At 36.8% G+C, this 18,012-nt stretch overlaps 3 protein-coding genes and 1 non-coding gene across 8 annotated transcripts in view; 3 read left to right on the plus strand and 1 right to left on the minus strand.

Annotated features, from left to right (window-relative positions):
* The window catches only part of Ss (spineless), a 123,782-nt gene extending 112,740 nt beyond the window's left edge, over positions 1–11,042 (plus strand). For 2 of the 3 annotated variants that reach the window (XR_011546323.1, XR_011546324.1), the window contains 7 exons: positions 4,447–4,656; positions 6,126–6,420; positions 6,517–6,658; positions 6,727–7,194; positions 7,338–8,255; positions 9,097–9,392; positions 9,478–11,042. Coding sequence is in view for 1 of the 3 variants with exons in the window: in XM_070662877.1 (XP_070518978.1) it covers positions 4,447–4,656; positions 6,126–6,420; positions 6,517–6,658; positions 6,727–7,194; positions 7,338–8,169; positions 9,097–9,351 (2,202 nt within the window). In the remaining 2 variants the exon portion in view is untranslated. The remainder of the gene's footprint in view (positions 1–4,446; positions 4,657–6,125; positions 6,421–6,516; positions 6,659–6,726; positions 7,195–7,337; positions 8,256–9,096; positions 9,393–9,477) is intronic. The other variant, XM_070662877.1, reaches the window with a different exon arrangement.
* Positions 375–446, plus strand: Trnam-cau (transfer RNA methionine (anticodon CAU)). The gene has a single exon. It is a non-coding gene; the product is annotated as a tRNA-Met (tRNA).
* A 1,848-nt stretch (positions 11,043–12,890) lies between the features above and the next one.
* Positions 12,891–14,817, minus strand: LOC139106271 (mitochondrial thiamine pyrophosphate carrier). 2 transcript variants are annotated; one of them, XM_070662879.1, is made up of 5 exons: positions 14,545–14,817; positions 14,249–14,458; positions 14,022–14,174; positions 13,729–13,928; positions 12,891–13,606 (listed from the first exon to the last, which is right to left on the minus strand). In XM_070662879.1, the coding sequence occupies exons 2-5, from the start codon at positions 14,369–14,371 to the stop codon at positions 13,162–13,164; spliced, it is 921 nt and encodes a 306-aa protein (XP_070518980.1). In that variant the 5' UTR covers positions 14,372–14,458; positions 14,545–14,817; the 3' UTR covers positions 12,891–13,161. The 2 variants fall into 2 exon arrangements, with proteins under 2 accessions (XP_070518980.1, XP_070518979.1); XM_070662878.1 differs by having other exon boundaries at positions 14,249–14,817.
* Positions 14,818–15,336: 519 nt separating this feature from the next.
* On the plus strand, positions 15,337–17,958 carry Med19 (mediator complex subunit 19). 2 transcript variants are annotated; one of them, XM_070662826.1, is made up of 5 exons: positions 15,337–15,563; positions 15,912–16,120; positions 16,299–16,455; positions 16,535–16,634; positions 16,745–17,958. In XM_070662826.1, exons 2-5 carry the CDS (start codon positions 15,934–15,936, stop codon positions 17,027–17,029), a joined length of 729 nt encoding a protein of 242 aa, XP_070518927.1. In that variant the 5' UTR covers positions 15,337–15,563; positions 15,912–15,933; the 3' UTR covers positions 17,030–17,958. The 2 variants fall into 2 exon arrangements, with proteins under 2 accessions (XP_070518927.1, XP_070518926.1); XM_070662825.1 differs by having other exon boundaries at positions 15,915–16,120.
* The last annotated feature ends 54 nt before the right edge of the window (positions 17,959–18,012 follow it).

Raw genomic sequence — 18,012 nt, forward strand, 5'->3', positions numbered from 1 at the left:
TTGCTGGATCAAACGTAGCAGGGTATGACCGGCGATATCCACCGCACACGTATTGCACGTAGCTAAAGGGTTAAAAATACATAGCCTGACCTCGACCACGTTATGCAAAACAACGTATCCTAGAAAACTCCGCGCTCCGCTATCCTTTGTAAATTAAATGACCGATGTAATAACAGCAATCAGTGAACAATGGCACAATAAACAACCAATTGGTTATTTATCTCAATTATAATCAATGAATAAACATCAATAATTTATTCAGCAACGATAAAATTCTGTCACGCATGCGGCGGAGAATGCATTTTGATTTATATTCTTTTTACCAACATTGAAATATATGTTATATGGTTATTAAAGGCTTGTAAGATCGTGACAGCAGAGTGGCGCAGTGGAAGCGTGCTGGGCCCATAACCCAGAGGTCCGTGGATCGAAACCACGCTCTGCTAAGTTGTTTATTTTTACTTTTTTTTTTTTAACAACTATGTCGTATATATTTAACAAATAAAAAATATATTAATACATTAATTTTTTTCATAATAAAATTAAACTGTTTTAAAAATAATAATAAAAGTAGGAGGTAAAAGCTTCGATGTACAGAACTGAATTATGATTTCGTTATTTATTAATAATAATATAGTTAAAAATCTCGAATCGCGACAGAAGCTTCGCGCGCCCTTTGCTGTCTTACGAAACTACATAACAATTTTAAATAGAAATCTATGATAAATAACACGACCTGGGTTCTCTCTTCGTCGTGGCTGCTGCCGCGACTTCTCTGGCTTATGACCAGTAGCAGTGACAGACAACGACGAGTGTAGCTGAACATGGAAGTCGTGAGATCGCGGCACCGTTGATATACTTAGACACGAAGGTGGCCAGGTAGCCAGGTATAATACACACGCTGTGGTCATGTACGCGCGGAGAGATACACGGAGCCGGGACGCATGACCGACGGCAGAATCGTAGTTCTGGTAGCCGGGAGAAGTCGCCTCGTATCGTACTCTACCCGCGTGATTTATTATATTATTCGCGGGCGAATGTGCGAGCACCGAAGCTGACAACCGTGACTAGGTAATGGCTGATGGAGAGCGAGTCAATTCGATCTAGTCGAGACAGCCCTCGAGCTTCGAACGCGGGGGAGAAGAACAGCGGATGCGTGTGCACGACTGCACGGCGTTCGATCGTTCGATTAAAAGTCACGCGCGACGCGCTATTCCGTTCCTAGTTTGACTCGCTAATATCACCTCCGGTCTTTTGCTAATTTTTTAACAATATTAGCCATTCGAATATTGTACTATTAATTTTTTTTTTTTTAATAAGAAAGTAGCAGTGATTTGATGAAGGGATAGCGATAGATTGAACGCGCATCCTGTTAGCTTCGAAAAATGTCCAAGTGCCATCAACGTTACACGGCTAAGAAAATTGCTGCGTTCCTTTCACGCGCGGGCTCACTCATTGCTCTCGCCGGAGACTAGTCCCGGATTAATTATGCGCGATAAAGTGCGTCGGACACTTGTAGCTACATGTGCCGTACGCGAGCTTGTGTCGTGGTGCGCTACGTCACGGACGATCAGATATTTTCTGAAATAATGTTGCTCGGTTTGCCGTACATCCCCCTAAGATATACACCCGCGAAGACACGTTCTTTCTGTTTCTCCCATTACTTTATATTGAAAATTATAGTCGCGAGTCGCGGATTTAAATATCGACAAAATAAAATGGGTAAAACCCCACGTAGGAAATGCTGATGCTCGATAAAAAGACCAATGCTGACCCGAGCGTTACTATTCTTACATGGGACGCGCGATTCATCGGAATTTGGAGCGAACGTGAATTAATGTTAGAATACGGGACGACGTTGAAACTCGCGTATCTTGCGTGCCCGTGGTGGATCATAATTACCGAGATACGCACGTTAATAATCAATCAATATCAACAGCGAGAGTGCAATTTCATCGTGAGATGTTTCCCGCGGTGCATTCGCGCCGATCGTAAACCTCCGAATCCCAATAAATATGATGACCGGCGAAAGAGAGCGGGGGACAAGTTCCCGACGAAACCCGCAGGTAAAACTGGTGAGAATGCAAGTCCCCGCAAGGGGGTAAGGTGAATATCTCGGCTCGCCGTGGGATCCAATGAATTCGAGCGCAAACCGTTTCTTTTTTTTTTCTTTTTTTTTTCTTTATCATCTTCTTTCTTTTCCTTTCCTCTCCTCCGTTTCTATCGTAACCCCGCTGCGATCGCGAGAACCGTTCTAATTTTAATTAAAGATTACACAGAATTTTCTTAATAATCGGCGTTCGTAATTTCATACTTGATTCAAGCGTCGTTGTTAGCTTTCGAAGACTTTATTTTAAAGAAACATTTGAGAAACGAGAAACGAAAGGAAAAAAGAAAAAGATTAAAATTCCAGATATTAAAATATTTAAAAAAAATCGAGAAGAAAGAATATAAATAACAGAGATTGACGAAAGCTCTTCGCCGCAAATAATACTCTGATATAAGAATATATACTTGACGATAAGCAGCTCGGAAATTGATTGTGAATTATTTAGATTACTTTGTCTCACCGTTACGCTTTGTACGCATTATGATCCTTCGTAGATAGGGCAAGTATAGGCAACGCACACAAGATTACAGCTAGGATTGACACGAAGAAAACGGTAGTCGAAGAGGTTAATCGTAAATAACGAGCCAGAGTTCGCGCATGTTCGTGACACACGATAGAATAGTATGCACGAATTCTTAGATTGGATAAACGCGAATGTCAGGTGGCCGCGGGGCAAGGAACGCGAGCTCTATTATTAACTCGTTTTATAGCCGGTATCTAAACTGCGAATAAACGAGCATTAATTATGTATGGACGCAATAAAATCTGTATTGCGCGTGTCGTGGATAAGCAAATCTCACTTTTTGTTTTTACTAGAAGAAACCATGAGCGCGCTATTTTTTAAGAGAGTAAAAAGAAAAGAAATGATGAGACTCACCGATCTGCAGCTGCAGCGGAGTTGTAAAATTCTGCCGGTGACTGTAACATAGAAAGAAAAATATTAATGTAGACATAAATATTAATTAATCAAATTAATAAAAAAAAAAGTAAAAGTTGATTTTTAATCAAGATTTAATTTAAAAAAATTTATATTTACCTATAAGTTGCTCCGCCGATGCAGGATGCCTCCTGGGCCTGCTCCTCCTCTCAGGTGGGACGTGACGAGCCTTCCTTCCGCGCACAGGAAACTCTCGAACGCGTCCGAATTAATTACTACCGCGATTATGACTTAACACTGTCGCGCGTTTTTTTTCGGCACTCCCGATAAAAAAAATAGTCGTATAAAAGCGCCCGAAAACTACCGGCACACCCGAAACGGTACCGACGAACCGGCTGCGGTTCGTATATTTTCTGATATCGACGTGCGGCTTTAATATCTGTAACAGAAAAAATATACAAAGTGGGAATTAGTGACATGCTGTGAATCAAGTTAAGCTTAAAAAAAAATTCTTTACGCGTTTTATTAATTTTATGTAAAGCCGAAGTGATCCTTACCTTCGAGTTGTTGCGTCGATGCCCGATGCCTTTCCGAGGCCTCCTCCTCCTCTCAGAATAGTAGACCTTCCTTTTAGATCGTCTGAATTTGTCCTCGCACTGATTACCTGCGAACAGAAAGCCCAGATAATTAATTAAAATTACACGAGTCTGTACAACACTTCTAAACCTCGCGTATAAGTAAGGATGTAGCTTACTTTAAGGAAAGGTGCGTTATCACACGTCCTCTCCTCACACGGATAATGGGGAGGAGAAGATAATTCTCGTACCGGGCGGTTTTCGTTGGACGCAATACGCAAATGAGTATTACTTCCGGCACGGACACACGTGGCTGCTGTACATTGCGTAGAGAGTACGTGTGCGTCGCGCGACCGCTGGAGAAGGACAAAGCGAGAGTGGGAGTAGTGGGGGAAACATACCTAGCTCGCGGCACGTACGCTCGCGCTCGCTCTCCCCTCCCCCGCCTCCCCCCGACCCCCCCGCGCCTATCTATTCGTTATTCTCGTTCGATTTAATTGTAATACTTATTAATTGTATTATTTAATTATAATATTTCGATTTAATTTTAATACTTATTTTTTATATTAGATTATTTCTAATGCAGGCAACAAATCGCCGTGATATGTGTGTAATTCATTTAATTTTGTTATCGCGACTCGTTGATAAATCATGCACGATGCAAGATCTGATGATTTAATAAGTACATTTATAAAATACGTCTATAAAAATACAGTAAATAATACGTACAAAAATCTAAAAATGTTTTACAGAAAGCAGACAAATAAGAATTAATAAATTAATTAATTAAGTAAAAAGAATCTTATCATAAAGTGTTTGTAAAAAAAATTGAGATCGTGCAAACTAATACACTTACCCTTTGCTTCTTTTTTTTTCTTTTTCAGTCTGACATAGTTCATCAGAGCGTATACGAGCTGGTGCACAGCGAAGATCGGGAGGAGTTGCAGCGTCAATTAATGTGGAATTCCTTTTTGCCTGCCGAAAGTGCAAGCCTGCCGTTGCTCGATGCACTCTCGCCTCAGCATTGTCATCTGCTCGAACGCAGCTTCACCGTTCGCTTCCGTTGTCTTCTGGATAACACGTCCGGTTTCCTAGTACGTATGCGTGTTTCAATCATATATGCGGCCGCTTGTGACAATAGCAATAACAATAAACGGCGTGGTACGCCGATTGCCTTAGACTTGCTAAGAACTAAGCCAGGTACGAGGTAGGAAATATGATGTTCCTTCACGGTTACAAAAGCAATGTGCCGGCATACAAAACAGTAATTAATAATTTCACTGTCGTAAAGAGAAGAGGAGAGCGAATCCCTTCTCTTTCGTTCTCTAACGCGACTGCTCTCTCGTTCTCGCGTAATTGCTTCTTTTTTTTATCCTCCCGTTCTTTTTTCTTTTTCGAATCCTCCCACCCTCTCTCGTATTTTATTTGCTCTCTCTCTTTCTCTCGGCCTGACATTGAGCTGAAATCTCAAATCAGATCGTCGCGTATTCCAACAATTTAATAATTTTATGGAACATATGTCAGTACGATAAAATAAAAAAAATTTTGTATCGATAATATTTTAAATATAAATTTTATCATCGAGTGTAGTAGCGTATCGTATCATGATTATCACAAATACCGATCAATACGATGCAACGCGATGGAATGATAGAAACAATGCATCAAATTGGCGCGATCGTTTACGGTAAAATCACTCGGTGGCCGGCCGATAGATTTTTCGAATATTTCCGGAGAAATGTTGAACGGTGCTTACGTCAACAGTGGTTAAATCTAGAGTTCTAGACCGTGGGGCTGATATTCTCCCGCGCAAAAGCTGGGACGTGTATAATCATAGGCCCAGCCAATGAACCGTGACAGCGTGGCGGAGATTGAAACGATAATTCGTCTGGACGGCCAAAGCTGTCCATCGTCGTTGGTACCGTTGTCCCGACAGCGTTCAAGAAAAGGTATAAATCAAGAGCCGAACAAAACCAGGTTCTCTCCGCTCGGCACAGAGCGAGGAAGGGAACGGAGAAAGAACGGACCATCGGCCAGCCGGAGTCCGGAGTACGAGGACGCAAAACACTAATTATCTTACGGCAAACACACCGCGGACGTGCACAGGTGTGCGTGTTCGATGTCGAACGCGACCCGCGGCTCGCGGTCCGACGCCGGTATTATCCTGGGCAAAGGACGAGAGAGCAGAGCGAACGCTGGACCAAAAACTGTGCCGCTTTGACGTTTATGAAAATGAAACTGTAATCGTAAAAGGGTTTACGGCGCACGAGGCGCACCTCCTCTGGGTTCCTTAGCAGTCTTGCTTTCGGCAGTCTAGGCAAGCAAGCTGGTGGTATTTTTCTTGGGGCGATACGACGCACCCCGATCTATGTACGAGCCATCTTTTGTCTTGCTGCGAACGCTAATATTAATAATGTCATGTGAATTCTCAAATTGTAAATTATTTAGACAAATAAAATTTGAGAGTTTGCAATCACGATATTTTAAGCGCGATATTTAGTAGGTGGGACGATATATTTTTTTTATTATTGCTCTAGATGTAACTTTAAATTATTTATTGCAGCGCCTCGACATCAGGGGTCGAGTTAAAGTACTTCACGGCCAGAACCGGAAGACGGAAGAACCACCACTGGCCTTGTTCGCCCTTTGCACACCGTTCGGACCACCTTCGCTTCTAGAGGTACCGCAGAAAGAAGTAATGTTTAAAAGCAAACACAAGCTGGATCTCGCACTCGTTACGATGGATCAGAAAGGAAAAATGCTTCTTGGATATTCCGACGCTGAATTAACGAATCTTGGTGGCTACGATCTAGTCCATTATGACGATTTGGCTTACGTTGCCAGTGCACATCAAGAATGTAAGTTCAAGCCAATATTCGCTATAATTAAAAATTAAAATTTTTATTCGGAAAACAATGTAACGAATATTCTGTTTTTTTTTTTTCTTTTTCTAGTATTAAAAACCGGTGCGTCAGGCATGATAGCCTATAGATTTCAAACAAAGGACGGCGGCTGGCAATGGTTGCAGACGAGCTCCAGGCTGGTTTATAAAAATTCGAAGCCAGATTTCGTACTGAGTACCCATCGTCCTCTCATGTAAGTTACAACGTCAGATTTAATATGTGATGAGAGCGAACAGCTAATACCATTAATTTACATTTTAGGGAGGAAGAAGGTAGAGACTTGCTCGGTAAACGCACGATGGACTTTAAGGTGAGCTACTTGGACGCCGGATTGACCAACAGCTATTTCTCGGACAGTGATACTCTGACGGGTTCAGTCATGACGCCGACATTGCCAGCGCAACCGGCTCCCCAGAGAGTTAACAGGCGATACAAGACGCAGTTGCGAGATTTTCTTACGACATGCTCGCGCAAACGCACCAAACTCTCTGCTCAGTCATCAGTCTCGCCACCGGTAACTCCCACGGTCGCGTCAGTGGATTATCTTACGGCAGATACCAGCACGGCAGCCGCGGTGGCTGCGGCATATAGCAATTTGAACACCATGTACCCGACGCCGTACCCGCCCACTGCCGTGGCAGCGAGCACCGATCCTTCTCTGACGACTTACATCGGTCATACAGGCAACTATCATCAGACCCTCTATTCAGCGAGTGCGTTAGATAACAGGTGAAGTAGCTTCTGAAAGTCGTAAAAAATCACCGCGTTCTACAAAATTGCGAATGGAAATAAAGATAACGTATATATATTAACTAATTAAAAAAAAACTTTACCACTAAATCTGTTTTTTTCTTTTATGTCTCTTTTTTTAGGTATCTCACAGCTGCAACCGAGAATTTATTTCAATATAGACCACTAAGCTCGTATTACCCGGAATATCACACCGGTACCGCATATAACGGTTTCATCGATGTGTCATTACCTACGTACGAGACTCATCAGTTGTCCAGTAAGACGGAGGAGAAACTTTATTGTCAACAACTGGGCGGTAGCGGCGAGTCGCCAAAGTACAGCTACGTCGAGACTAGACACCCGGGAAGCGTCAGCGGATCACCTTACGCTGCCAGTCCCGTGGCAACCGCATCTACGATGCACCCAGCAACAACCGATATGAATGTAGTGCGAGCCGGAAGTAGGCATTCTATGGAGGGTGGCGCGTCGTCTAGTAATTCCGCTGGAAGCTCGCCAGTGACTGGCACGACCAATGGTATGTTGACGCCAAAGATCGAGGACGTGAAACCCGAAGTGTACAACAATGAGGTGCCACGACAGACCGTATTAATGTGGGGCGCTCCGCCACAACGAACTCCACCCAGGAACAATGGCAGTTATAGTCCTCCGACACCACATTCGACCCATTCATCTACGCACTCGACCAATACCACTGGCGACCCGCTTAAGTCGCTCGCCGAAATGAACTCCATAAACGGAGATTGTAAATGGCGACAAACTTCTCCGACAGATCAACAAGTAACCGCGCCAAGTCCACCTAGAAATAATAAAACGCAACAGTCTCAGCATCAGCAACAATATCCGGTTACGACGTCGCAATATCAAACAGCTGCAGTTGCCGCTGCCAACACCATTGGGTACAACACGCACTCTCATCCGGGTCCTGGCGGCCACGGGGAACCGGGCTCCGAGGTATGGCAAGGAGTGCAACACCACCATCACTACCAGTACTATCCCTACCACCATCACCACCCCGCACCACCAAGGCACACGCCCCAGTGAGTGTCACTGCTGCCTCACAAATTTTATTATAATTTTCTGTCGTTGTCATTTATAATAAGATTAAATTTCCGAAAAGAGGTAGAGAAGCAAAATGAAATCAACTATATTCATTATGGCTCGAAGATATTAATATTTACTAGTAATTTCAAGTATTTAGACATGTCTATAAATTAATAATTTAATTATTAGTATTATTCATGGTGTAAAAATACATTTATATTTTTTATTAATATTTACGTTAAAGTATAAATTTTCTGTGGTTTATGCTTATCCATTTGGCATGTCGTGATAATTCAAATGCATGCTTAATTACAAATTTATTTTTGCATCATTTTACATAGGTTTAGTGATTATTTATTAAGTTTACTACCACCTGTTGTTATAATTATTAGAATTTAATAACGTTGAACTTCAGCAACATAATAATTATTTAAATAGTTACTCGATAACATCGACAATCACAAAAATAAGCTAACAAATAAACGAAACATGCAAGTATTACGTAAAAAAAAAAAAAAAAACAGTCTTTACACGATTAAGAAATCGCATTCAATTTTGTTTTATAAAAAAAGTATGTTTGAAAAAGAAATAAAACACAATTGAATAGTCGTTTTCTACGTAAACTACTTGATGTCAAATTGCAAATCAACTTTTTGCAATTATTCATTACATTTAATTCGAGTTGAATTACTAATAGAAAAATAATCTTGCTTTTGCAATAACTTAAGAGGAAGATTTCTAACCGATTTCTTACTTGATGCGCTACGCTATTATCTAGCGGAAGGAACCTATTTTAGTACACATAAGATAACGGGAAGACCGTCCATTTGGTTGCAGCACGCCACCGTCAGTTGCGGGAACGGGGACGGGGGTGGCAACAGGCATGGACATGGGCACCGGGGTGGACAACAGCACCAGCAACAACAGCAACGTCTTGTACCACCCTCCGCACCACCACCACCACCACGTAGTGGGATCATCAGCGGCGGCAACGGGGGTAATGGGCCCAACTGTCCCACAGATTCCAAACCGGACGCCGGGAGTCCTTTGCTGTCCATCTCTGAGGTGACTAACACCTTGCTCAACCAATAGTCTCTTGATCACTTCAACGTCGCTTTACATCAGTGGCGAAGGTAAGCTTATCTAGATAAAAAAATCCTGTAACATATATCGAGCTGAGAACAAGCACAACGAATAAGTTAAAATTAATATTTGCAGATATCTTTGAAGAGACATCTTCATTGAAGCAAATCCCAAAACGTGTCACTGTACCATACAGGTAATGTCGATAAAAAGTAATGATATAAAAGTAAGGAATTACGTGTAATACTGTAATATACTCATCGCAAAGCTAATAACCAATTTAGTATTACATAACTTTTATTATATTAATTTATCTATACCGATATACGTTAAGTGAATGCTCTTCAGGATTCACAGTTGAGTCTGCATGTGAACACTGATCGCAAGCTTGTACGTGAGAAGGGCAGCGATTACAAAACGATTTAATTTATTCGCCGCTTGCAGAATGCAGCGATTGCATGACGAATAGCTATTGCTATTTTATTACAGAACGGATACAAATAAATGTCGCAATTATATTTTCTTTTTAATTGGCTATCAAAATGCATACACGTGTCTAATTATTTATTTTAATTTACCTAGTTCTTAAGAATATAAAAATTTAATTTATTAAGATGAAAAAAAGAAACAATTCTATCAGCACATTATATTATAGATAAATTTAGCAATATAAAAGCAAATTATAGGCTATGAACAGATAAGCGTTGAATAAATTATTTTATAGTATCATAAATATATTTTTTGTTCATAAAAATAATGTGTTGTTTTTGTTGCAGTAACTTAAAAAAGAAATAATATAAAATAGTGATCACTGCCCAGACATTGAGTAAAATTTGAGCACATAATTTATCATTTCGATCTTCAAGAAGCGTAACAAGTGTGACTTCAGTTTATGTTAATATTAAATGATTAATATTAAATTTAGATAATTCTACCTATACTCTAATGCTTTTGTATTTCACTACTGCGTTTGTATAATTCTTTTTCTTTTCTACTAAAAGAGAATATGGATTCTGTGATATGTGTTAAGTAATTTAAACGATATTTTTTAGAACGAAGGTGTAACTCGAATGTAATTATTTATTGACATAGATATGGCAATAAGAAAACTCGTTAAAAAATCAATATAAAACTTTAACACTTTTTAAGTTATTCGAATTCTCTTTCAAATGTTAAGAATTTCGTCAAACGATCAGATAAGACGACGAAAAGGGATGCGATCCGATTCGTAATCCGTTGATTCGACTAAACTCGTCTTGCCAATATTTTGTTAATAAGTTTGTAATTTTTGTACTTAATTAATTTTTACATACATATATGCAATATATATGTATGTGTGTATGCGCGTGTGTGTATGTATGTATATGTATGTGTGTGTGAAATTCGTGTTTAGCAACGCTAGCTGGGCCTTCCAATAATTTTAAGTGCATTCTCTGTCTCTCTTTCTCTCTCGCGTGCGTCCGCGCTCTCGCTATTTTTCACTTTTCAATATACAAAATCAAAAAATTTTTCATTAAAAAAGATTAATGTGAATAAGAATACGATGTATGAGCACAAAAAAAACTATTTTAAGATAACATTACAAAAGCTATTGTTTCCATACGCTTCTAAAAGAGCATAAACTTTACATATCGGTAACCGCATATCAAAGAAATAAAAAGTAAATTTCTATACAGTGATAACACATTTATAATTATTAATTTCGACGTATCAATATAAACTTGTATAATATTCGATATTTGCATCTTAATCTTTGATTATTTAGACATTTCATTATCTTTTGATTAACTTCGATTAAAATTTATTACTATTCTGCATATCCTCGTTACCTTGTAAATATAAAACGTAATTATGAATAAAATATTAATAAAATAATTTTTTTTAAAATATACTATACTTTAAAATAGTGGCGATCGATTATTAAAATTAATTTAATTTGCTAAAGTCTTCCCGACAGCGGCTAGCGTACGTAATCCTAGGCCGCAGAGGCAGGAGATGAGAGAACGAGGGGAAAATCAGTCTTCGGCAACCGGCCGGCGCGGTACATACATACATGCGGCACATGTGAAAACTCTACGCACACGACGCTAAAATCACGTTCACTAGCTGCCGTCGGCGCAGCAAACGTCATATCTGCCTTCCATCGTACATACGCATTTTTCTAAGTTGTAACGCTATAAATTTTTATATGTAACTTCGCAAATACTTCAAAGAAAAATGTAGAATCATTTATCAAAGAGTTGAGGATATGCCGATAGTAAGCTCTTTTGATTTAGAATTCTTGTGTATCTATTTCTGATTTATACTTTTACAAATTGCGGAAAATATTTCCCGTTCCTCTACAATATTCTTAAACGTTAAAATCTATTATTATTATTATTGTAATTATAAGTAATCGAGTCTAGTCCATTTATTAAAAAAAAAGAACAAAATCAGTAACGATATATAATAATATGTATGCTTAAATTGTGATAATATTTTCGTCGTGAAGCTAATTTAATCGACAATCCTATCGATTACAAGTTTTTCTTGATAGTCAACGTGTATACTATGGAAAAGAAGATAATACGATACATTTCGGCGAAATATACATTAATAATCGTCTCTACATAAATAGAATTACAATTGCGAAGATATTTTGACGATTTAAGCATTAATGTATATTCATTGTATATTTGAAGTAAGATATATTATACAATATCACGAAAATAAATTAAGACCATAGTTAGTACAGATTCTTCAGCAGTTATCTATATATATATATAGACCGAGAACACATATCTTATTTTTTAATTTACTGGCAAGAATAACATGCAATTAAAACGCGATTTTATTCAGCACGATAGTGATTATACTGGTTCAAAATTGAATAATTTTGTAAAAAAAAAACTATGTAAAAAAGTAAAGATTGATCTTTTTAAATATCAAACGTTAAATATATTTTAAAAAATGTAAGTTCTCCGTTTGAGAGTAGCTTTTTTTCTATTTTACTTTATAATTATTTTAAAATAAATAACAATGCATGTGGTTTATTTAATAGCAATCTATATTTTTACGAAAGTTAGAAACAAAAATCTTTTATTAAAAGTAATTGTATAATTAATATGATATTTCAGATGATTAAACTAATTTGTTAAATACATTATTAAAATGTATAGTTAGAGAAACATGTCAATATTTTAATTAAAAAAATATTTTATACTTAAAAAAAAAAAAAACAATATCTCTCGAACGGAGAAATGCATAAATATAAAATAAATTGTTTTAAGCTTATCAGCAGATTTATCACTTACCTGACTATTTCTGTGGTTTTATTTTGTATGTCTGAATGTATCGAAGTCGAATAACAGTATCATGCCAAATCGAATTTTGAATCTTGAACACTCCATCCATCTTTCTCTGATATATTATATCTTATAGGATCTAGATATTATTAACACCATTACTAACGATAAGTTCTACAAATAAAATTAAAAAACTGTATCAAATGTTTATATATATGAAATAAATTATAATAATGCAATAAACTTAGCATTTTATTAAAAAATTTAAATCGAAAACGAAGTCCTATATAATTTTATAAAATTGTCGAATTTTTTCAAGATAAATTCGTGTAATTTATTTTCAATCATTTAAAAATGTATATAATATAAATTGTATTATTAAATATTCTATAGTGCAAATATATTAATTTATAAATCAGTCTTTTAAAGTTTCTTAAAAGTACAAACTAACAAATCTAGATAATATCATTCCTAAATATACACTATTATATATAATACATATAAATACACATATTCCCTATTTGAATCTCTATTATCACATTTGTATTAGCAATAAAACTTGTTCATACACAGTAAAATGTAAAGCTGTAGTTATGACAGCTTTTACTTGACTGGGAATTAACCCTTTAAATAGCCCTTGGATACTTTCTTCTTTTACTGTTATCTTTAAGCAGTCCATTAATCCATTGCATTGGAAGTACTTGCCAAATCCTTTACGGCCATGCTCAAAGCCTTGTATCTGTAATCTTTTTCTAGCAAGATCAAATGGATATACAATTGTTTTTGCTAGCAAACCAGCACAGCTACCAGATAACATAGAATTGTAGATATTAGTATTGGTATCAGAAGTACATTTTTTATAAACATCTGTGAAAAAATTGTAGAATGCAAATTGCAAGCCTGTGTGTGGAGCAATTTGTAACAAAGTTGGTAATAAACCAGAAAAAAAGACCTTTGGTGATTCTTGACGAAAAATTAATCTGAAAAATAATAAAATAATGTATCACTTGCACATAAAAATAAAAATACTATATAAAAATATTTCTACTCATCATTAAAAGACTTTTATCATTAATCAATATAAAATAAATTCTCTATCTACCTGCAAGAATGTAATATTCCATTATACACCTGATGATTACTTGACTGAGCCACTAATCTAGTTCTCACAGTGTCAAAAGGAAAAGAAACAATTGTTGCTATACTGCCAGCACCTGCACCAGCAATAAAATGTGTTGTGTGATACCAATTTTTAATTTGTAGAACTTGAAACATTTGATTGAAGACATTGTAGGAATAAAACTGTACATAAAAAATAGTACATTATTAAAAGCATAGAGCATATATCAAAATTATTAATTATGACTAAATCATTAAATAAATTTTATTTAGTACCTGAGTCATTCCATAAGTAATTGAGAGTAACTGTGCAGGTACATGGCCTTTCCATAATGCTATAGGTCCTTCTTCTTTTAGAATTAACATAAAAGCTTGTGACACAGATTTATATTTGCTAGTATGAGATCTCGAAATTGGTTCGACTTGTAGCTGTAACAAAAATAACAGTGCTGCAGGATTAAAAAAGAATGCATTCAAGTATATTTTATCGTATAGTAATTTACTTGAAATCTAATTTTTACGACGTCTAAAGGCTGAGATAAAAATCTAGTAATGAATCCACTGGCGGCGCCTGCAATTGCATGATTTATGTTCGATTCGGAAGTTTTTTGTGTTGAAAACCCCATAGTCACGCTGATGCAATTATTTATTCAAGAATTAAATACAAAATAACGTGTGTTTGTTGGAGATGCTATCCCAAATTCTCAACTAGACTGACGCAATTGAATAAGATAAATAAACTAAAGCGTCAATGAGAGAAATAAGTAAAATAAAAGAAATAAATAAGAACATAATTCACATTTATATTTAACTCGTAAAATACAATTAGAAAAAACTCAAGACCGCTTAAAGCAACGTGAGATCTCTTTCTTTTTCTTTTTAATGGTTCCCGTGCCTATCAAGAACGATTCAGCCATTCTGTACGTACAGGTGCACCGGTGCAAACTATAACAACCATATATTATACCAGAGAAAGACTTCTCTCTGATTATATCATAAACTGGCATGGACTATAGTGCAGTAATACGAACTACACGGAGTCAAGAGTAGCATTACAAAAGGCATCTAATTGGAAGATTCTTTAAGATCTAAGAATATTCACTAATCAGATGCAAGAGCTTAAAATGGCGGATATTTTCAGATCTTAAAGAATTTCCCAATCAGATGTTAGAGATAAAGGTGTATTTTTATTACTCTTGCGGGCTACACCCTATCAAAGCGTACCAATCCTGTTCCCTCGAAAAATTTTTTAAATAGTACGAGAAATTCTTTTTGGGATACGCTTTGATAGGGTGTAGCTCGCTAGAGCAGTAAAAAATATTTTTATATATATAATATATGGCAGTTTATTCACAGTATAAATTAACAAACATAATATAAATTACAATTATTACAAAATCTTTTTATTTGATAACTGCTGGCGACGTTGCGAAAGAGTAGAACAGACAGTATATAGCTTTGTCTTTTTCCTCTATCCGACGGCAGCCGAAGCGCTGGCTTCACACGGACGAGCCTCTGCATCTGTACGCGTGAAAGCCGCGATTCCAAGTTGGGTTCTCTGCTCTACAATGGAAGGACGAACTTCGACGAGCGGAGTAGCGGAGTAGCGGAGTAGCTGAGCAGCGGAGTACGCGTGTAACGGTTGCGTGTGAGAGTTGGTTGCGGTCGCAACGTCGAGCGGTTTTCCGCGTGGAGAAACGTTATCAACCAACGTGAATGACAGAACCAGATAGAACAAAGCATGATGCTGGAGGCCGCGTAGATGTGCCCTCGTATCCGATGATACCTCCTGCTTTCGCGGGATCGTTCTAGAGACCGGTAAAGAAGAAAGACAGAGAAAGTTTGCGAAGAGACTCGAGACTGCTGGCGTGTTTTTCATGTCGCGCGGTGATGCGAGCGATACGTTTCCTCGCCAACAAGCTTAATCGTCTTTCTCGCTTGACGGTTGCTACTGGATACAATTTCGTTGAAATGTTGTAAGAACCATGAATTAAGTCGCGCGGATTTAGCTTCCAATCGAGGCTAAATATCCGATTTGTTCGGCGACACACGGTTTATTTGCGTAGCCACTTGCAATTCAGTTCGAGTCTCTTTTTGTTTCTTACTTTACGATATTCCTTTGTGGCTGCAGAAAGTGGTCTTTTATTCTATTATTTTTGGTGAAAGTAGACAAAACTGAAGCGACAGGATGATGATGGGCGATCAGTTTCGCAGTAAAGTGGAGCAATACTCGCCCAAGTCCTCACCAAGGGGAGCACGGTCCCCTGTTGTATCTCGTCAGGATTCTACAGGAACACTGAAAACAACTATTTCCCTTGGAAAGAACCCTTCTATCGTACACAGTGGACCATTTTATTTGATGAAGGAACCCCCTGGTAATGGCAAACATAAAAATAAAAGAGAAAATTTATATTAAATTTTAATTTTTATAATATACAATATATATAAATAAAATAATTTAAAATATTTCAAATAAAATTGCAAATATAAATAAAAAAAAAAATTTTATATATATATATATACATACATGTTAATAATACTGTTCTCTTTTAGGAGAAAGTGAGCTGACTGGGGCAACCAATTTGATGGCTTATTATGGTTTAGAACATTCCTACAGCAAGTTTAGTGGTAAAAAGCTCAAAGAGCAGCTATCATCTTTCTTGCCAAATTTGCCTGGTATTATAGACAGGCCTGGGCATCAAGATAATAGGTACCTCAAGTCTTAAGAGTATTAATTAAAATTTTACAAGATCTTAGTTTATTTTTTAATCTTCCTTCTTCTTTTTAAGCTCACTAAGATCCGTAATTGAGAAACCTCCCATAGGTGGTAAAGAGTTATTACCTTTAACAAGTGTACAGCTTGCTGGTTTTAGACTGCATCCTGGTCCAGTATGTTAATAAGTTTTTTTTATTATTCATTATTGGAATACAGTTAATAGTTATTAATATCCATATTTTTTCTACATATGTATAAATTATTAAGTAACATAACTTTGCAGCTGCCAGAACAATATAGATACATAAATCAAGCTCCTCAGAGAAAACATAAAAACAAGCACAAAAAGCACAAGCACAAGCCTGGGGAGGTGCTCAGTGGGCAAGAGACGACAACGACGGATGTAGGTGGTTCGGATACTCACGAAAAGAAGCATAAAAAGCAAAAGAGACACGACGAGGAAAAAGAAGCCAGGAAAAAGCGGAAGAAAGAAAAAAAGAGAAAAAAGCAAAAGCACAGCCCCGAGCATACCGGCAGCCTCACCCCATCTCAACATTCCAATTCGTGATTTCTAATCTGCCCTTATCAATTTACGCCAAATTTTTGATCGAAATTCAAAACAGCATCGTCTGCACGACTAAAACATACACATGTGTATATTTATTTGCGGTAGGTCTGTAAATATATGAATTATCTGATACAGTTTAATTATTATAGATTGCATAAATAATTTTGAAATTAAAATTGGTCAATCTCGAGATTTTGACAAGTTTCGATTATTTGTCAATGAAGATTTGCATTGTCAACTACTTGAATTCTAACAACCAAATAATTTGACGAGTATTGATATAAATTTCTATTAATAAATACTTCAATTAACCTAAACGTACGAAGTATATTTGCTGTCATAGTTTACGCGTAACATATGCTAATTTTTTCGATATTAGTCGATAAGGCGAGGAAAAAGAATTCTGCGTACAAACTGTATGTGCTTTCCTAAAAATCTTTACAGTTTTTGCATCTCATTGAAAATTGTATATCAGAGCAATGAATGAAAAATATGAATGATTGTACAAGATACATTATCCTAGATTTATAAATTTAAACGACTCGTATTATAATTACGTCTGTTTTTTTTTCCTCGAATAACTAAATTAACTACTAGTCCAAAAATTTAATTTTTTTTTCTGCATCACAAGTAGAAAAACGCTGAACTAGTACAATCAGTTTTATCATAAATTATATAAATAAGATTTTAATATGATTGTGTCGTCATTCGAAACTAAAATGTAAATATATGTAATGCGAATGTAATTAAAACTGTGTAAAAATTAAGTTTAATACTGCCGTTCCAATCCAATGAAGCGTTTATGGAATTTACAAACGTTTATATTTCATGTATTTTAAGTCTGACAATAGATAGGAAATGCCTTGTCTTTTTGTAAAATAGCGTGAATTAGATTTTAAAATATTGGAATAAATTTTAACGCGAACGTAGCAATATCTTTATCTCTTTTGATTAAAGTGAAAAGTAAAATAACCTCAAAGCGA

Source organism: Cardiocondyla obscurior, linkage group LG10, assembly GCF_019399895.1.
Source record: "Cardiocondyla obscurior isolate alpha-2009 linkage group LG10, Cobs3.1, whole genome shotgun sequence".
Taxonomy (NCBI): domain Eukaryota; kingdom Metazoa; phylum Arthropoda; class Insecta; order Hymenoptera; family Formicidae; genus Cardiocondyla; species Cardiocondyla obscurior.